General features: G+C 44.1%; 1 protein-coding gene across 3 annotated transcripts in view; it reads left to right on the top strand.

Annotated features, from left to right (window-relative positions):
* ptprt (protein tyrosine phosphatase receptor type T) overlaps positions 1-22,004 on the top strand; it is a 1,564,838-nt gene that overhangs the window by 1,075,131 nt on the left and 467,703 nt on the right. For all 3 annotated transcript variants that reach the window (XM_070896216.1, XM_070896215.1, XM_070896217.1), the window contains exon 9: positions 11,870-11,979. In XM_070896216.1, coding sequence (XP_070752317.1) covers positions 11,870-11,979 — 110 coding nt within the window. The remainder of the gene's footprint in view (positions 1-11,869; positions 11,980-22,004) is intronic.

The following is a 22,004-nucleotide window of genomic DNA, read 5'->3' as shown; positions in this document are numbered from 1 at the left end:
GATCAGATCAGCCATGATCTTATTGAAAGGCGGAGCAGGCTCGAGGGGGCAAATGGCCTACTCCTGCTCCTATTTCTTATGTTCTTATATTGTTAACCTGAGAGTAGTACAGAAGCTGCATGCATAACATGACATCATTCATATATTATAATGAAAGGCCGTTGTTATATATGTATACTTGTATTTACTCTGTACAGCCACCAGAGGGCTCATCCGCTGGAGTCCCAAGGGATCCCATAATCCCTTCGGAGCACAGGTATTTAAGGAGGCTTCACAGGTTGGAGAGGCACTCTGGAGACCTGCAATAAAAGACTATGGTCACACTTTACTTTGAGATCAAGGTGTTCAGTCTGACTCTTTCTCCATACACAACAACTGGCGACGAGATACAGATAGCGAACCCAAAGATGCAGAGAACAGTGAGCATCCTGGAGAAATTCTCGGAGGGAGATGATTGGGAAACTTTTGTGGAGCGACTCGACCAATACTTCGTGGCCAACGAGCTAAATGGGGAAGAGAGAGCTGCCAAATGAAGGGCGATCCTCCTCACTGTCTGTGGGGCATCAACATATGGCCTCATGAAAAATCTGCTCACTCCAGCGAAACCCACGAAGAAAACGTACGACGATTTGTGCACATTGGTCCGGGAGCATTTGAACCCGAAGGAAAGCGTTCTGATGGCGAGGTACCTGTTCTACATCTACAAAAGGTCTGAAGGCCAGGAAGTGGCGAGTTATGTCGCCGAGCTAAGATGCCTTGCAGGACATTGCGAATTTGAAGGACATTTGGAGCACATGCTCAGAGACTTTTTTGTACTTAGCTTTGGCTACGAAACCAAACTTCGCAAACTTTTGACTGTAGAGACCCCAACCTCGAATAAGGCCATAGCGATAGTCCAGGCGTTCATTGCCACCAGTGACAAGCAAATCTCTCAGCACACAAGTGCCGCTACAAGTACTGTGAACAAAGTGATGTTGTTTTTGAATCGTAACATACAGGGCAGGTCACACATACCTGCAGCTACACGTCCGCAGATGTCTGAGTCCACCATCACGGGTGATGAATGCAAGGGCATTAACACCTTGTTGGCGCAGTGGGCGTGATCATCGTTTCCATTCATGCCGATTCAAAGAGTACATTTGCAAGGGCTGTGGAACAATGGGGCACCTCCAACGAGTGTGCAGGTGAGCTGCAAAGCCTGTTAACCCTGCAAACCACGGAGGATCACGACGAACCAGAACCTCAGATCAAGGTGGCAGAGGTACATGGAGTGCACACATTCACCACGAATTGTCCCCCGATAATGCTGAATGTTGAACTAAATGGACTCCCGGTGTCAATGGAGCTGAACACAGGCGCGAGCCAGTCCATCATGGGCAAAAAGACTTTCGTGTGCTCAGGTCTTAAACAAATTTCCTTCGCTGTTTGAACCAGGCATCGGGAAATTCCAAGGAGCAAAAGTGCAGATCCACCTAATTCCAGGGGTGGGACCCATCCATCACAATGCGAGAGCAGTGCCGTACATGATGAGAGAAAGGGTAGAGATCGAGCAAGACCGGCTGCAAAGAGGGGGCATCATTTCCCCGATCGAGTTCAACTAGTGGGCCAGTCCTATCGTCCCAGTCCTCAAGGGAGACAGCACCATCAGAATTTGTGGCGATTACATAGTAACTATCAATCGTTTCTCCCTGCAGGACCAATACCCATTACCAAAGGCCGATGACCTCTTTGCAATGCTGGTGGGAGGAAAGATGTTCACGAAGCTGGATCTGACATTAGCCTACATGATGCAGGAACTGGAGGAATCATCGAAGGCCTTCACCTGCATCAACACGCACAAAGGCCTTTTTGTTTATAACAGATGCCCATTTGGAATCCGATCGGCGGCAGCGATATTCCAGAGAAACATGGAAAGCTTACCAAAGTCGGTCCCGCACACCATGGTCTTCCAGGACGACATCTTCATCACAGGTCGGAACACAGCCGAGCATCTGCAGAACCTGGAGGAGGGTCTTAGTCGACTCAACCGCGTGGGGCTCAGGTTAAAACACTCAAAGTGCGTTTTCCTGGCACCTGAAGTGGAGTTCCTGGGAAGGAGGATTGCGGCGGACAGCATCAAGCCCACCAACGCGAAGACGGAGGCAATCGAGAACGCACCGAGGCCACAGAACATGACGGAGCTGCGGCCGTTTCTGGGACTCCTGAACTACTTTGCTAACTTCTTACCAGGTCTCAGCACACTGTTAGAACCACTGCATGTCTTACTACAAAAAGGGGGCGAATGGGTTTGGGGCAAAAGCCAAGAAAATGCCTTTGTAAAAGCGAGAAAATTATTATGCTCAAACAAATTGCTTGTGTTGTATGATCCATGTAAGCGTTTGGTACTCGCATGTGATGCGTCGTTATATGGCATCGAGCATGTAATGCAACAAGCTAATGATTTCGGGAAACTGCAACCTGTTGCTTATGCATCCAGGAGTCTGTCTAAGGCTGAGAGAGCCTACAGCATGATTGAGAAAGAAGCGTTAGCGTGTGTCTGTGGGGTAAAGAAAATGCATCAATACCTGTTTGGGCTAAAATTCGAATTGGAAACTGACCATAAGCCACTCATATCCCTGTTCTCTGAGAATAAAGGGATAAATACCAACGCATCGGCCCGCATCCAGAGATGGGCGCTCACGTTGTCTGCATACAACTTCGCCATCCGCCACAGGCCAGGCACAGAAAACTGCGCCAATGCTCTCAGTAGGCTGCCATTGCCCACCACGGTGATGGAAATGGCGCAGCCCGCAGATCTAGCCATGGTTATGAAAGCATTTGAGAGTGAGTAATCACTCGTCACTGCCTGGCAGATCAAAACCTGGACAAGCCAGGATCCCTTATTATCTCTAATCAAAAGCTGTGTGCTTCGCGGGAGCTGGTCCTGCATCCCAGTAGAAATGCAGGAAGAGATAACGCCATTCCAGCAGCGCAAAATTGAAATGTCTATACAGGCAGACTGCCTTCTGTGGGGCAATCGAGTAGTGGTCCCCAAGAAGGGCAGAGACACCTTCATCAATGACCTCCAAAGTACCCACCAGGCATCGTAATGATGAGAACGATAGCCAGATCGCGCGTATGGTGGCCCAGTATCAATGCGAACTTAGAGTCCTGCGTTCACAGATGTAATACATGCTCGCAGTTAAGCAATGTACCCAGGCACCGGTAAGTTTATGGTCTTGGCCCTCCAAACCGTGGTCTAGGGTACACGTCGACTATGCAGGCCCGTTCTTGGGTAAAATGTTCCTTGTGGTTGTAAACACGAACTCCAAGTGGATTGAGTGTGAAATAATGTCAGCTAGCACGTCCGCTGCCACTAATGAAAGCCTGCGTACCATGTTTGCCACACATGGCCTACCCGATGACCTGGTGAGCGACAACGGGCCATGTTTTACCAGTGCTGAGTTCAAAGAATTCATGATCCATAACGGGATCAAACATGTCACATCTTCCCCGTTTAAACCAGCATCCAATGGTCAGGCAGAGAGAGCAGTGCAAACCATCAAGCAAGGCTTGAAGAGTGTAACTGAAGGCTCACTGCAGACTCGCCTATCTGGAGTCCTGCTTAGCTACCGCACGAGACCCCACTCACTCACTGGGATCCCACCTGCTGAACGGCTCATGAAAAGAACACTTAAGACAAGGCTCTCGTTAGTTCACCCTGATCTACATGAACAGCTAGAGAGCAGGCGGCTTCAACAAAGTGCATACCATGATAGCGCAAATGTGTCAATGATCCTGTATTTGTATTAAATTATGGACAAGGTCCCAAGTGGCTTCCCAGCACTGTCATGGCCAAAGAGGGGAGCAGGGTGTTTCGGGTCAAACTTTCAAATGGACTCATTCACCGGAAACACTTGGACCAAATCAAACTCAGATTCATGGACTATCCTGAGCAACCCACCTTGGACTCTACCTTTTTTGATTCCCCAACAAACACACCAGTGGCAACCGGCACCATGGTTGACTACGAAGCAGAACTCATCATCCACAGCAGCCCAGCAGGGCCCAACACACCAGGCAGCCTAGCAAGGCCAGCTGCACAGCAGCCCAGCGAGGGCCCAAGAAATGATTCAACAACACCAGCGTTCACACCGAGACGATCAACCAGAAAAAAGAAGGGCCCCAGATCGACTCACATTGTAAATAGTTACACTGTTGACTTTGGGGCGGGAGTGTTGTTATATATGTATACTTATATTTACTTTGTACAGCCACCAGAGGTCTCATCCCCTGGAGTCCCAAGGGATCCTATAATCCCTTGGAAGCACAGTATTTAGGGAGGCTTCACAGGTTGGAGAGGCACTCCGGAGACCTGCAATAAAAGACTACGGTCACACTTTACTTTGAGCTCACAGTGTTCAGTCTGACTCTTTCTCCATACACAACAGCCGTTATATTACTTTAAATTACCACTGGTTTACCACTGCTTTACACATTACTCACGTGGCGCAACAACGGGATCTGCACTATCACGGGTGGCAGAGCGACTGTGGCTGCCCATTCGTGCTGCAGCATGTTCCTCCAAGTCAGTCAGGGTCTGTATATCAGCAGGGCCTCCTCCAGTGCGCCTCTGCTCCCCCCGATTCTTAGATATCTTCCTCTGCAAACGTGACAAGAGCATAGCATAAGCTAATTGTCTAGGAACTATTATGGAAAGACAACAGCTTCTAACGTTATATGCTAATACGGTTTGTATCTACAATGGATACATGGTTATAACATCTACATTTCGAAAAAATATTTAATAACATCGTGTTTAAGAACTAATGCTTGACACCAAACATCTCGCGTACAATCTCCAGGAAGGACCCCATCCACGGTCCGTTGTAATAGGCACCTGAGGGGTGGTAGGCAGTTTATTTGACTGGATGGAGGACTCCGGGGCGGGGGTGGGGGGGCGGCAATCAGGACTGCTGGTGAGCTCAGCAATGACAGGTGTAATGGGAGGGGAGGTGTCCGTGGGCTGTGCTCAGAGACCTCCGTGTAGCTGGAGCTAATGTCCCAAATTGTCCCAGGGCAGACAGTGAGCCAGGGCAGCTCTCCCCCAGTCCAGGCTGGCTCACTATGTAAGTGACAGCAGCCGGAGAGACTGACACAGTCTGGGTAAAGATGATCCCTCAGTGCTCAGTCGTGCCCCATCTACCAACGTAACCCAAAAGGAGACGGTGCCAAAATTAGACTTAAAGAGCGCAGGTTCCGACCCCAATCCAGATCTTAGCAGGGAAGCTATACAAGATTACCCAGCTTCATTATAATCCAGCAGATTTACATATTCAGTGGTTCATTACAATTTAAAATTTATTTAAAGCTTACTCTTGCGGAAGCAACCAGGCTATTCCATCTCTTGCAGCACTGGTTGGATTCACACCTATCGTGGGACACTGAGGACAATACATCGACAATCTCGCCCCGTATTTTCTGATACATCCGGGGTGGAGGTTTCCCATACCCACCCCAGGTTCATTGGCCCCACCACATCTCAACTTCATTGACCAATGCTTCGTCGAAGAAGCGCTTTGCCCTCCTTCTCCCTTCAACCTCCTGTACACTCTCTCCTGAGTCCTCATGCGACACCTCCATAATTTTTTTTATCTTTGTAACAATTCACAACAACCTTTTCATTTTATAACTAACTCCTTCACAACTATAACACTTGAAAAATCAGCAATCCTTCACTCCTTCAAAAATCAGTAATCCTTCACAAAAGCTCTTCTCTCTCTCCACAACAAATACTTTCTCTCTCTCCCTTTGTCTTCTGAGCATGCACAGATGACCCCTGACCTCCCGAATCGTGGGAAAAGTTATTTGCTAAAAAAAAGTGCATGCGTGGAACGGTCATTGTTATGGACGGCAGCCTTGCACAACTGAATATATCGCTAAGGCCCATTTCACATCGCGAAGGCTATCGCCCAAAATAAAAAGCCGAAACTAGCTTAAAAAAAAATGGCCGATATTCCAGCGATCCTGAACAATAAAAAATCACTAATGCCGGAATTATCGTCCATTTTTTGGGCGATAGCGATCATAGTGGAAAGTCTAGCCCTCATGTATAGGATTGAAAGAGAGAGCTTGCTGAATAAAATAATGTACAACTTGCTCTGTTTACTTTGAAATAGCTTTACACCAATTGTCCGATGCCAAATTAGGAACAGATAATCAGCTTCAAAGGTCCTAGCTAATCATTTTATAATATTGAATCAAAATAGTTTTTAAACACACCATCAACCATCTTCCAAAATTCAACAGCCCAATGTCAGTTTAAAAGGTTTCAGTAAATGTGAAGAAAAATGAATCTCAAAAATAATCTGCAGCCCTGCTTCTGGTCTTGACATTTTGATGGATATTAGTCCAGTAAGTTAGCAGTATAAGTGAAATCCTTTAGGCTTTCACAAAGACCAAAAATCAGTTCTGATTTAGAAAGAGCGGAAATCTTTGTTTGAGGAATGGAAAAGGTCATAGCTTAATATTCATAAAGACTGGAGTGACAACAAATAATGACAGATTACTGAGGTGAGTTAACGTCACAGGTTATCGAGTGCCACAGATCAGAATTGTAATTTTGAAGTCACTAGTGAGAAAAAAACCTAGCAGCAAAGAAATAACTGAAGTTTACAGTTAAAGGTTGTTGAAGATTGGAAACACAGTACTGGATGTTGAAATGCTGTAAATTAATAGAATGGGTCATGGAGAAGTGGTACTACACAGCAAATGAGAAATGCACACATTAAAAGGAATGGTTTATTGAGTGTGATTGAAAATGGTTGTTCCCAATATCAACTGCAATATTCAGCACGCAAGCTGTGCTTTTATCTTTCACTCTTTTCATTATTACAGAGTTACTATCATTCTTCCAACTCTATGCTATAAACTTTTTTAATCCTTATTCTTGGGTGATCATTCACTTTGATACAATGATTTCCAGCTGTTTTGCAATCAAGAGAGTTTTCCAGGTTTTTGTAATTGAGGCTGTTCCATTTTGATCATAAGAATTATGCTACTAGGCATGAGACCCCATTACATTTTCCTCCCAGGTGGTGAGGTACTATTCTCCCACAAGATGTATCATCTTGCAGTCACTTTTGATCAAATTCAGCACAACGCTTCAAGAATCAGACTGCCCCAAACTGATTGATTAGTATTGTTATACGGTATTTTTTTCAAGCACCAAAAATGCTATGGAGCAGAAAATTAAATGAAATACATATTGTGAGAAATTTCAAGACAAAATATCAGCTCGTCTACAAACAGGAAAAAGTGATGAAACATTCAATCTGAACATTGATTCCACCAGCTTTTGCATCTTGTCTTACAATTAAACTGACATTACTCATACACTTACATTTATATAGTGTCTTTACATTCACTGAAACTTCAATCCCCTGTAACAATCATTTACAAATAGCCAAATTTCTGTTGTAAATGACTGCTAGTCGCCTGCTATGCATACTAATAGTCTGAATATAGACCTATAACTCTGAGTATGTGGCAATTCTGCATAAAATATGGCTTTAAAGGGGAAAGTGACATTAAAATCTGAAGATAAATAACTTTAATTTTAAACCAAAATAGTAATACAATTGAAGCGAAGCACCCTATTCCGCTAATTCAATCTAATATACATTTCTCTTACAACAGAGACTATAAATCACTGTTTCAAATAAGAAGATTCCTAATGAAGCAGCTGTTAAACAGTCAAAGTACCATGGTATTGCTGTTTTCGTAAATGTATTCTAAAGATATTTGTTTCTATCTTTAATAATTATATGTGCGTGTGGAAGTATTGTATGTGTATTTGGTGCAAGTCATTTGAATGGTGCATTTCATGCTGATGAAAATGCTCACACATTAGTTACTCCAAGGACACAATTGTTTTTTGATTAATAATCATTTGGCTGTATGAAACGTAGGCAATTTCTATCTTCTTAAGTAGACACTTGGCTGCAGAACTGAAGATTGCAGTTACTGAGCAACTATTTTCAACAGACAGCCCTTGTCCTAACTCTCAGAAGAATGAGAGGCATTGTTATGCATGCGATGAGAAACAGTCCAATCATAAAATCCAGGTTTATGCAGGTAATTTGGATTATAACTCTCATCATACAAAATATGTACACTACAAAGAGAGTTTTGAAAGGAAACGTGACATGAACATTTTGAGGTCAGCTATTTTAAATACTAATGCATTTTTTTCTGGATATTAGAATGAAGGTAAATCCAATACATGACGTTAACTAAATTTGTAAGGTATTTTATACACTGCTCTATCTAAAATATTGCATTTAATTGCAGAAATGCGATATAATATGCAAAAAAATAACTGAAATAACTTACTAATTATAGGAGTAAAAATGTATATGGTGCGACTGCACATTACTACTACATGGGTGAATCATTGAAAAATGAAACATTAGTTTGTTCAGTCTTGCATTGAGGTATTATATATCATATTAGACCTATATAGCCATTAAAAAATAAACATGGAAGTGTATAATCACAGCGACAAATTAGGTGTAGAAGTAGATGCATTGGTATTTTATCAAAACTTGACAGTATATCTATTACTCCTTCCAACACCACTAGATATCTCATTTCCGCAGTATCTGCTTACCTAATGTTATAATTTGCTGAATGGATATAGCATTAGATGTGACTAGACAAAAACACATAGGTGCCAGTGAATTGCTTTGGTGATATGATAATGTCAAATGACAATGTCTTGAGCCTTAATTAGCAAAATAAATAACCGTACACCAGGGGCAGAGGTGAATGGGTATGTTTGATGCTTAAACTCAGAAAACAAAATGAAAAGCTACAGGAAACATCAATTGTGTATGTTGTTGAAATTCCTTGGGGCGTTCCACTGGCCTGCTGTATAATTCTGGTTGGGGACTAGCAGAATCGTGGGGTCTCTGCTGTTTCCATGAGCTCCCACATTGACTGGTGAAGGCCAGAATTCCGTCCAACTGTTATGCGGCAGTTGATGGGCTGGGTGCAGCAACAGGGCCAGGCACAGAGATTCATTAAGCTGGGAGTTCCTGCCCCTGTGCCTCAGTTGGGACCCAGCTTCCTTTGGGTGCTGGTACACCCAGTGAGGAGAGTAGCACTAGTCTCCACAAGGGTGCATGTGGGCCCCAGGGCAGACGTGGCCTGGATTTCTGAGGAGAAACCTAGTTTAAAAAATAATCATCAATATTTGTTTTCCATGTGGTTGCTCCATGTAATCGCATTCTTAGTTTTTCAGCTGTTGGAGAATAGCTCAGGAATAAAATAGATTTCGTACAACTCAGTGCTGGGAAATTGGCCTTGCTGGCCTCCCTCATTGATTTTCCATTGCCGGCATATGAATCCTCCAGAACTAAGATTACCATTTCATTGATAATTTATATGCTGAATGTATCAGCCTTGGCTCAGTGGGTAGTGCTCTTGCTTCTGAGTCAGAAAGTTATGCGTTCAAACCCCACTCCAGTGACTTTAGCACATAATGTAGACTGACATTTCAGTGCAATACTGAGGGAGTGCTGCATTGTTGAAGGTACCTTTGAGACCACCTTAAGTCTCTCCTCCACCCTCTGAGAGGAAGGGTTCTGCTTTAATTTCCCACTCCTGTGTTGACATGGATGTTGTTAATGTGCCCTTGTAAATGTCTGGAGCCTGCCCTATCATGCTGATGACCCTGCTCCCAGGATTTAGGATGGGATCTGTGTCGTAGTATCTGAGCAGCTGGCACCAGAAGAGCAAGATTATGTCAGAATTTCAGCCCCCTTATTAAGTTTGGTTACAACTATTCAGATATTATATTTCTGTGAAAGCTGTTATATTTAAAACAATATCCAGACACAGTACACTAATCACTCAATTGCTTATATTGGGGTTGGGGGAGAAAAATTTAACATTTGTGTCCAGATTCAAAATCCAGTGTAACAGATACAGGAACTGTGTGTTAAAGAAGACAGTTTGGGGTGAATTTTCACTTTTACCACAGTGAGAAAACAGCCGGCAGCTCTTGGCCACTCATTTTATATCCTACCCGATTTGTGTTAGCATTGACGGAAAGGAGGTACCTTCTCGTGGAGGTAAAAATGAAAATTCACCCCAGCACAATCCCTCAAGTCAACCCAGGTGACAAAGAAAACATGACTGAAAATGATTGAAATAGTAAACTAAATGCTCGGTTTGTGCCAGTTTTATTACTTGTAGGTCAACAGTGACAGATGACTGTGCTTCACCATATTGCTGAACAAATGAGCTCTCTTTCTTTGTCAATAACTTTGCCAGTACCAGTAAGTCTTGTTGACTGCCTGCCACACAGTGGGTCATTCCTTATTTCCAAGTTATCTTTGGTTTATTTATTAGTTGTCACCCTTTTAATAGTTTATTTTCTGCACTATATTAAATGTCATGAATAATTTAACTCTAGTTTGTGTAATGTCAAATTAATTAGCAAGCATTTGAATAAATTAAACGAAAATATCACATTCAGAAGACTCCTCCCGGCAAGTGTGTCAGTAATATCTTAGAATTTAACTGAACAGCACTTAACCATTCCGACAATGGATCTCCATTGGTGACACGGTGAAATTACTTGCAAATGTATTGTGATGGATCTGCTGCTTATGGACATAAAATAGTGAAACACAGGATAAGCCCACCAGTGAAATACACAAGAGGTGGATTTTAACCCTCTCCACACGGTGGAAACTGGGAGGATGGGCAGTTAAAATTCCTGAGTTACTTACCTGATGGAAAGCCGCCCGGATCCTGCTGCCTCCTATATTAAAAGGTGCTTAGACTCTTAATTCACATATGCTAATCGGGCCCAAACAATCATTTTAACTGGACTGAGCAGGGGAGTTCCGTGGCTTTTTAACCAGACGAACCAGTGTAAAGAACAGCGGGAAGCTGAGAGTGAAATTACGTTAGGTAAGCTTTTTCACGCGTCCGGCCTAGGGCCTCCCAATTTTCCGGATGCTAGCAGCTGATTCCTGCCCACTTCCTGCCTGTCCCAGGTGGGAAGTGGGCCAGCAGCATGCAAATGAAGGCCGGCAGTTAAAGTCGCTGTGGCTTCATACTAACATGGATGTGCGGGCAGGAAACTAACTGAAATTAATATTTCCTACCGGAAACCTGATGGCAGTTAAAATCTGCCTGCTCCCTGCACCCGTTCCCCCCCTCCCAGTTTTAGTTATAGAAACATAGAAACATAGAAAATAGGTGCAGGAGTAGGCCATTCGGCCCTTCTAGCCTGCACCGCCATTCAATGAGTTCATGGCTGAACATGCAACTTCAGTACCCCATTCCTGCTTTCTCACCATACCCCTTGATTCCCCAAAAAAAGAGCAAGCATTTAGATAATGGGAAATTAGGGATCGGCAACAAATGCTGCCACAAAATCAGAGAGTTAATAAAATACTGATTCATTAATGGAAAAGATTTATTTTGATGGATTTTAGTTTTTTGAGTAGAAAGATGCATTGTGCACTTGTATTCGACTGCCGTGAAACAGGTCAGCTTTGAGATTTTTCATTACTGTTAAAGGGTACCTCTGTTTAAAGATCATTTTCTATTTCTCCTCATATTGCTGGTCGTCTAGTTAAGATTCATAAGCTGACATTTATTTAGGTACTCAATAAACCATGCAAAAAAGCTTGAACGACAGACTCTTGGGACAGAGCCAAAGGGATCTGCTAGAAATGATTATGAATACATATTAGGGACTATTACAACTGGCAAAAGCTTCAGACCATCAGGAGCCATTTTCACATTGACTGAATCTGTTTTCTTCTCTACTGATTCTGTTCTCCTTTATTATTAAATTTCTGCCCAACAGTACCTGGTCTGGTGCCCTTGGAATCAATTCAAGGAGGTCCATTTGAGGAGAAGATATATCTACAGTGGAAGCCACCGAATGAAACCAATGGAATAATTACCCTCTATGAGGTAAAGCAACATACGGCTATCAATCATCCTCTTCTGCCTCTTGGGTTTTTGACACCTTATAATTGTAGTAACGTACTCTTAAAGCACTGAAAGGATTGAAGAATGACTGCTAACCAATGACATTTATCATTGTAAACACTGGGCCATAGCACTAACCCATATAATGGAATTAATTAAATCGGGATTATTGCTTAAGCATACATGCTCATCCCATTGGATATATAAGTAAGATATTTGCATTTGAATGTGATTCATGCAAATCATCTAGGTTCATGTCAGCATGAAAGATACCAATAAGATACCAATATGTTTCTAAGATTGTTTTAATTTGATTTAAAGTCAATACTGTAATCATCTTCAGTGTCACAGCGGTAACAGTATCGAACCACTGAAGTGCAGGGATTTTTTTATTGCTAACTGTACATTGCAAAACACACACCGCTTTGAGCATTAAAAAAATAATAATTAGAAATTTGTGATGGTTTTTATTTGGGGGAAATTAAATTATAGGAATTATTTCAGAAATTATTTCAAAATTTTCGAAAAGCTGGTAATAATAGGAATGAAAGCTATAAAAGACAAATGTCCGGTGGAAAATTAGAGTGAGAAAAAGATTCTACTACACAGTAGAATAGAACATTCTGTCTTCATTATGCTCTGTGTGATACTGTGAGAAAGAAAGAGAAAGCTTGCATTTATACATAACCTTGTCAAGTCTCTCAAGGTATCCCAGAGTGTTTCACAAACAATGAAGTACTTTGAAATACAGTAACTGTTCTTATGTATGCAAACACAGTGGCCATTTTTGATGACAACAATGTCCCTCAAACAATATAGAGATGAATAACTAGCTGACCTGTTTTTGGTGGCATTGGTTAGGGAGTGTTACTAATATGGAAAGGGAGAATAATGGGCTGGATTTTGCGGGGGGGCAGCGGCCGCGATTGGTGGCGGGTCAGTGGGAAAATGTTTTTTCCCCAACAGGTCGGGACCCCACTGTGAATGCACCACCACGAGCCTTTACCGAATGTCGGGTCAGTCAGCGTGGAGCAGACCTGACATGCAGCGGCGGGGGAGGCAATTAAAATTATTAGTGGCTTGTTTAGAGCTACTTAATTATGTTTTTTTCCCCCTGCTTTTTGAATTTGATAGATCGCCCACCGATTTACCACTGTGCCTTGACCTCATCAGTGAAGCTGAGGCAGGAGGTCACTTGCCATTGAATCAGCTGATGAGCTGACAGCTTCAAATGTCAATTCAAAGCTCCCAGCTGATTGAGAAATGTTCCCTTAACCACTAGCTTCTCCAAAACTGCACTTCCACTACAGATTCAGAATGCTGCAAGTCTCTACACAAGTCTCCATCCAGTCTGACCTCAATTCCTCTCCCACATTGACAGATTGTTTCTGTCATCTTTACTTCACCTGTCATCTATTACATCAGCATACAATGTCCAAGCCATTCCTTTCACACTCATCACCATTACAGGGGCTATCCTTATGTCTCACCATTCACTGCAACTCACTAAACCACTTCGAAAGGTGCACACAAATCTTTCGAAGAACGCAAAGTGTTGAAAATAAAGATTTGAATGTTTGACACCACAGTAACAGAAATTTTACATGAACATCTACTGAGATCATTGAAACATTTGCAGCAGTGCACCTAGGTCCTCCTGACCACATCCCTGCTTGTACCCTCCTCTGCAATGTACATCCGGGCTGTGTTGATCTCCTTGGAAGGTCTCTTCTGCCCGTTGGAAGGGAAGGGGACCTCCCTGTGTTCTGTAACTCCCTCCATAAGCAGAAGGGAGTCATGGGAGAGCCTGGGTGCAGTCCTCTGCCGCCTCTGGGCTGTGGTTGTCAATGTTTGCAGCAGCTCATTGCTGTAGAACACTGACAGCACAAATGTCAAAATAAAGTTGGCCATGGTCCCTTTAAGGAAACCGGCTGATTACACATCATCAAATTATGTCACCATATCCACTTCCTCTAATTGGCCAGGAAACGCGCTGGCCGGGCTTAACTGCAGCAGGATCGGGACCTATCATCTACGTCGCCCACCACGGACCCACCGAGGTTCGGAAAATCCATCCCAATGTAACTGACTCAGTGCCCTTAACTTATTTGACATTTTATTTCTGATTGAAGCAATAAGAAAACTATATTTCTATTTTCCTGGTCTAACTTTCACATTCAAATTTGTGTCTAGACCTCTGTAAAATTGGACTCTTTTATGCTGCAGTAAGGAAAAGATAAAAGGCAAAATTGTTGAAACTCAAATAAATATAAAAGCATACAGCACAGAAGGAGTTCATTGTGCCTGTGCGGGCGAACCATCTAATTATACCACTCCACAACTCCTTGCCCATAGCTCTGTAAAGTTTTCCTTTTCAAGTATATATCCGATTATCTTTTGAAAGTTAGTATTGAATCTGCTTCCATCACCCTTTCAGGCGGTACATTGCAGATCATAACAACTATTCTTCTATTCAAGTTGAAAGAACCAGTGTGCAATTACAAATGGTGCAGACTGGCAATCATCGATAATCTCGCCGAACTCTTTGCAAGGTCACAGTCACAAGCTGATCCTCCAACTGTCCTGAAGCAAACCATTTCTAAGAATTGTGTTCAACTTCCGCAAAACCTGGCGACATGTAAAGAACTCAGGGGGCCACATGCCAAAGTTTGGCAGCACTTTGAGTTACAACTGCCAGAAATGAGGAAATCACTGCAGCTGAAATGACAATTGCCACACAGGCAATAAATTCACCGCAAAACTTTTCCAGCTCCTCAGATGTTGTGATAGCTTGGGACACTTGCTGGTACCATTGGCATTTAGCATCACATTTCTTCTCGTCAGAGAGGCCATGTAATTGTCTGATGTTTCAGAAACAGCTATTTTTTGACAAATAGCCTCCCATTTGTTGTTTTGGAAGTGTTGCAGAAATCTTGAAATTCAGGTTCATCTTGAAGAGGCACATGGGCACATTAATAGCTTTGGAAATTAGTACCACAGCACGACAGTGGCTCAACCAGCCATGTGGAGCCACTGTGGTTATGTGGATAGATAACCGTTAGGGAGGAGGGTCGAGTGGAGCATAAACGCTGGTATGGACTGGTTGGGCCAAATGGCCTGTTTCTGTGCCGTATATCCTATGTAATCCTATATAATTCTACATTCAATTTGTTTGGCTCTTGATATCATGAAGGAGACCAGCTTGCCTTAGAATGGTCCAAAGGTTGATCAGAAAGGACTTCACTCGGTTGCTGTGCTTGTGGTGGCTTCACCATAAAGTCACTGGGGAAAAAGCAGGTCAGCAAAAACAGTTTCATACAAAGAATTCTGTGATTCATTGAACACAATAGTTGACACAGTGTTGCCTTCAATACATTTCATCAGCTTTGCATTATAATTTTCAGTTATGTATTTACATGTTAGATTATCTATCTGCAATAGGAAGATTATTGCACAGGGCAAATACATTACTTCAGCTACTTCAGCTCGGTAAAAAGGTTGTCCAGCAAAGCACAGTGCATAAACAAACTCATTCACACTGGGCTGGAATTTACTGAAAAAATAACGGCGAATGCAAATCAGTCAGGAACTTTTGGCAAGGAAGTGAATTGCAAATCACAAGTTGCTGGACAATTTGCACCACTTTGCCATTAGCTTCATGAAAATGGTATCTCGCACTTAACCTCCTGAGTTTCTTGGAGTTGCTGGAATTGCACATTAATTGCCCATTAAACTCGACACAGAAGATTAAGTTGTGTTACTAATAGCATCAGTACCCTTTTAACGGTGTGGTAATTGCTCCTGACTGTCAGACAATATCTCTGATCCAGAAAGTAAACCATCCTTCAAGATTGTTGTTGAAAATGTTAAAAATGTTAAATTTTAAAATTTTTCCTTTCTGTCTCTTTTTTTCTATTTGTTCCGGGGATGTGGGCATCGCGAGCAAGGCCAGCATTTATTGCCCATCCCTAATTGCCCTTGAGAAGGTGGTGGTGAACCGCCTTCTTGAACCGCTGCAGTCTTTGTGGTGAAGGTACTCCCACAGGGCTGTTTGGGAGGGAGTTCCAGGACCTTGACCTTCAGCGACAATGAAGGACCAGCGATATATTTCCAATTCAGGATGGTGTGTAACTTGGAGCGAAACTTGCAGGTGATGGTGTTCCCATGCACCTGCTGCCCTTGTCCTTCTAGGTAGTAGAGGTCGCTAGTTTGGGAGGTGATGCCGAAGAAGCCTTAGCGAGTTGCTACAGTGCATCTTGTAGATGGTACACACTACAGCCTCTGTGCGCCGGTGTTGGAGGGAGTAAATGATGAAGGTGGTGGATAGGGTGCCAATCAAATGGACTTCTTTATCCTGGATGGTGTCGAGCTTCTTGAGTGTTGTTGGAGTTGCACTCATCCAGGCAAGTGGAGAGTATTCGATCACACTCTTGACTTGTGCCTTTCTCACTCCCTTAATCCAATCATTATTTCCCTCTCTTTATTTCTCTTTCTGTACTTAATTTGACAATGGATTAACATCCTCTAATTCACCCTCCTCCTCAGTACTTCCTCTGTTTATTTCTTAATATTTAAATCTCAATGGTTAAGGAGATACCCGGTTGGTCCCATCGTTCACCAAGATCCCAGATATCCTGTTTCCCGCTCCACACCATTATCAGCTCACACTTCAGCAAATTACAGGACAAAACATTTTTGAGCTGAAGGATGCAAAAAAAGGCAAATTGACAGGGCATTCCCCGAGAAGTTCCACTCCAACAAATTCTGGACTAGTATGTGAGTCCTGGCTTCTCTCTTTTTGCTGCACTCAAGAGAAGGAAGTTGCAATGTTTTGCCAGTTCCAAGCTTCAGCCTTCAGTTTAGCATGATGTTTGCTGGTAAGATATTCTCCATGTCAGCCCGTACTCCAGTCAATGTGAAGGCAGCATCATTTTCAGGTAAGTTCCTTGTCTTCCCTTTCACCTGAATTAGGCTCTTTCCAAACTTGAAATTGCCTTTTTTTCTCATGCATGTAGTGTGCCAGAGACTTCCATTTACTTTCTAAGGTGCTCAGAAATGAGTCAAAATTACTGCGCTTCAGTTTCAAAATTGGAAGACAGAATTATCTCCAGGAACATAGAAACATAGAAACATAGAAACATAGAAAATAGGTGCAGGAGTAGGCCATTCGGCCCTTCTAGCCTGCAACGCCATTCAATGAGTTCATGGCTGAACATTCAACTTCAGTACCCCATTCCTGCTTTCTCGCCATACCCCTTGATCCCCCTAGCAGTAAGGACCTCATCTAACTCCTTTTTGAATATATTTAGTGAATTGGCCTCAACAACTTTCTGTGGTAGAGAATTCCACAGGTTCACCACTCTCTGGGTGAAGAAGTTCCTCCGCATCTCGGTCCTAAATGGCTTACCCCTTAACCTTAGACTGTGACCCCTGGTTCTGGACTTCCCCAACATTGGGAACATTCTTCCTGCATCTAACCTGTCTAACCCCGTCAGAATTTTATATGTTTCTATGGAGTCCCCTCTCATTCTTCTGAACTCCAGTGAATACAAGCCCAGTTGATCCAGTCTTTCTTGATAGGTCAGTCCCGCCATCCCGGGAATCAGTCTGGTGAACCTTCGCTGCACTCCCTCAATAGCAAGAATGTCCTTCCTCAGGTTAGGAGACCAAAACTGTACACAATACTCCAGGTGTGGCCTCACCAATGCCCTGTACAACTGTAGCAACACCTCCCTGCCCCTGTACTCAAATCCCCTTGCTATGAAGGCCAACATGCCATTTGCTTTCTTAACCGCCTGCTGCACCTGCATGCCAACCTTCAATGACTGATGTACCATGACACCCAGGTCTCTTTGCACCTCCCCTTTTCCTAATCTGTCACCATTCAGATAATAGTCTGTCTCTCTGTTTTTACCACCAAAGTGGATAACCTCACATTTATCCACATTATACTTCATCTGCCATGCATTTGCCCACTCACCTAACCTATCCAAGTCGCTCTGCAGCCTCACAGCATCCTCCTCGCAGCTCACACTGCCACCCAACTTAGTGTCATCCGCAAATTTGGAGATACTACATTTAATCCCCTCATCTAAATCATTAATGTACAGTGTAAACAGCTGGGGCCCCAGCACAGAACCTTGCGGTACCCCACTAGTCACTGCCTGCCATTCTGAAAAGTACCCATTTACTCCTACTCTTTGCTTCCTGTCTGACAACCAGTTCTCAATCCATGTCAGTACACTACCCCCAATCCCATGTGCTCTAACTTTGCACATCAATCTCTTGTGTGGGACCTTGTCGAACGCCTTCTGAAAGTCCAAATATACCACATCAACTGGTTCTCCCTTATCCACTCTACTGGAAACATCCTCAAAAAATTCCAGAAGATTTGTCAAGCATGATTTCCCTTTCACAAATCCATGCTGACTTGGACCTATCATGTCACCTCTTTCCAAATGCACTGCTATGACATCCTTAATAATTGATTCCATCATTTTACCCACTACCGATGTCAGGCTGACCGGTCTATAATTCCCTGTTTTCTCTCTCCCTCCTTTTTTAAAAAGTGGGGTTACATTGGCTACCCTCCACTCCATAGGAACTGATCCAGAGTCAATGGAATGTTGGAAAATGACTGTCAACGCATCCACTATTTCCAAGGCCACCTCCTTAAGTACTCTGGGATGCAGTCCATCAGGCCCTGGGGATTTATCGGCCTTCAATCCCATCAATTTCCCCAACACAATTTCCCGGCTAATAAGGATTTCCCTCAGTTCCTCCTCCTTACTAGACCCCCCGACCCCTTTTATAACCGGAAGGTTGTTCGTGTCCTCCTTCGTGAATACCGAACCAAAGTACTTGTTCAATTGGTCCGCCATTTCTTTGTTCCCCGTTATGACTTCCCCTGATTCTGACTGCAGGGGACCTACGTTTGTCTTTACTAACCTTTTTCTCTTTACATATCTATAGAAACTTTTGCAATCCGTCTTAATGTTCCCTGCAAGCTTCTTCTCATACTCCATTTTCCCTGCCCTAATCAAACCCTTTGTCCTCCTCTGCTGAGTTCTAAATTTCTCCCAGTCCCCAGGTTCGCTGCTATTTCTGGCCAATTTGTATGCCACTTCCTTGGCTTTAATACTATCCCTGATTTCCCTTGATAGCCACAGTTGAGCCACCTTCCCTTTTTTATTTCTATGCCAGACAGGAATGTACAATTGTTGTAGTTCATCCATGCGGTCTCTAAATGTCTGCCATTGCCCATCCACAGTCAACCCCTTAAGTATCATTCGCCAATCCATCTCAGCCAATTCACGCCTCATACCTTCAAAGTTAGCCTTCTTTAAGTTCTGGACCATGGTCTCTGAATTAACTGTTTCATTCTCCATCCTAATGCAGAATTTTACCATATTATGGTCACTCTTCCCCAAGGGGCCTCGCACAACGAGATTGCTAATTAATCCTTTCTCATTACATAACACCCAGTCTAAGATGGCCTCCCCCCTAGTTGGTTCCTCGACATATTGGTCTAAAAAACCATCCCTTATGCACTCCAGAAAATCCTCCTCCACCGTATTGCTTCCAGTTTGGTTCGCCCAATCTATGTGCATATTAAAGTCACCCATTATAACTGCTGCACCTTTATTGCACGCACCCCTAATTTCCTGTTTGATGCCCTCCCCAACATCACTACTACTGTTTGGAGGTCTGTACACAACTCCCACTAACGTTTTTTGCCCTTTGGTGTTCTGCAGCTCTACCCATATAGATTCCACATCATCCAAGCTAATGTCCTTCCTAACTATTGCCTTAATCTCCTCCTTAACCAGCAATGCTACCCCACCTCCTTTTCCTTTTATTCTATCCTTCCTGAATGTTGAATACCCCTGGATGTTGAGTTCCCAGCCCTGCTCATCCTGGAGCCACGTCTCCGTAATCCCAATCACATCATATTTGTTAACATCTATTTGCACAGTTAATTCATCCACCTTATTGCGGATACTCCTTGCATTAAGACACAAAGCCTTTAGGCTTGTTTTTTTAACACCCTCTGTCCTTTTAGAATTTTGCTGTACAATGGCCCTTTTTGTTCTTTGCCTTGGGTTTCTCTGCCCTCCACTTTTCCTCATCTCCTTTCTGTCTTTTGTTTTTGCCTCCTTTTTGTTTCCCTCTATCTCCCTGCATTGGTTCCCATCCCCCTGCCATATTAGTTTAACTCCTCCCCAACAGCACTAGCAAACACTCCCCCGAGGACATTGGTTCCGATTCTGCCCAGGTGCAGACCGTCCGGATTGTACTGGTCCCATCTCCCCCAGAACCGGTTCCAATGCCCCAGGAATTTGAATCCCTCCCTGCTGCACCATTGCTCAAGCCACGTATTCATCTGAGCTATCCTGCGATTCCTACTCTGACTAGCACGTGGCACTGGTAGCAATCCCGAGATTACTACTTTTGAGGTCCTACTTTTTAATTTAGCTCCTAGCTCCTTAAATTCATTTCGTAGGAACTCATCCCTTTTTTTACCTATGTCATTGGTACCAACGTGCACCACGACAACTGGCTGTTCTCCCTCCCTTTTTAGAATGTCCTGCACCCGCTCCGAGACATCCTTGACCCTTGCACCAGGGAGGCAACATACCATCCTGGAGTCTCGGTTGCGGCCGCAGAAACGCCTATCTATTCCCCTTACAATTGAATCCCCTATCACTATCGCTCGCCCACTCTTTTTCCTGCCCTCCTGTGCAACAGAGCCAGCCACGGTGCCATGAACTTGGCTGCTGCTGCCCACTCCTGATGAGTCATCCCCCTCAACAGCACTCAAAGCAGTGTATCTGTTTTGCAGTGGGATGACCACAGGGGACCCCTGCACTACCTTCCTTGCACTACTCTTCCTGCTGGTCTTCCATTCCCTCGCTGGCTGTGGACCCTTCTCCTGCGGTAAGACCAACTCGCTACACGTGATACTCACGTCATTCTCAGCATCGTGGATGCTCCAGAGTGAATCCACCTTCAGCTCCAACTCCGCAACGCGGACCGTCAGTAGCCGGAGGTGGACACACTTCCCGCACATGTAGTCGTCAGGGACACTGGTGTTGTCCCCGTGTTCCCACATGGTACAGGAGGAGCATATCACATGACCGAGCTGTCCTGCCATGACTTAACCCTTAGATACACTTAAATTGCCGACAACAATGTTAAAAGTTACTGACTAATAAAGAAAAAGAAAAACTACTCACCAATCAGCAGCCAATCACTTACCACGTTGGCTGTGACGTCACCTTTTGATTTCTTTCTACTTCTTTTTTGACTTCTCTCAGCTGGAGCTGCACCGGTACGTGTCTCAACTCCCGCCTCTCTCGACGCTCCCCGGACTGCTGAGCCTTTTATAGGCCGCTGCCTCTCTCGACTCCCGCCTCTCTCGACGCTCCCCGGACTGCTGAGCCTTTTATAGGCCGCTGCCTCTCTCGACTCCCGCCTCTCTCGACGCTCCCCGGACTGCTGAGCCTTTTATAGGCCGCTGCCTCTCTCGACTCCCGCCTCTCTCGACGCTCCCCGGACTGCTGAGCCTTTTATAGGCCGCTGCCTCTCTCGACGCTCCCCGGACTGCTGAGCCTTTTATAGGCCGCTGCCTCTCTCGACGCTCCCCGGACTGCTGAGCCTTTTATAGGCCGCTGCCTCTCTGGACTCCCGCCTCAAAAACAGAGGCCACGATTTCGCCTACTGAGGCGGGTTCAATGTATCTGGAGTTCGTAGCAGGGTCCGAGCCCACTGCTGTCTCCATCCTGCTCTGTGATTTAACATTGATGAAGCTTGTTGCAGCCCAATGAGGTTCCCGGCCAATTAAAAGGAAGTAGGTCTGATTACATCATTTGATGACACTTCATCAGCCGGTTTCCTTAAAGGGTCCATGTCCAAATTTACTTTGACAGCTGTGCTGTCAGTGTTCTACAGCATTGAGTTGCTGGAAATAGTGACAAGCACTGCATAAAGGTGCACAGCTGCTCTCC

This window comes from Pristiophorus japonicus, chromosome 12 (genome assembly GCF_044704955.1).
Source record: "Pristiophorus japonicus isolate sPriJap1 chromosome 12, sPriJap1.hap1, whole genome shotgun sequence".
Lineage (NCBI taxonomy): Eukaryota > Metazoa > Chordata > Chondrichthyes > Pristiophoridae > Pristiophorus > Pristiophorus japonicus.
Note: the sequence above shows the minus strand (reverse complement) of the source record. Positions and strands in the feature narration are given on the sequence as shown.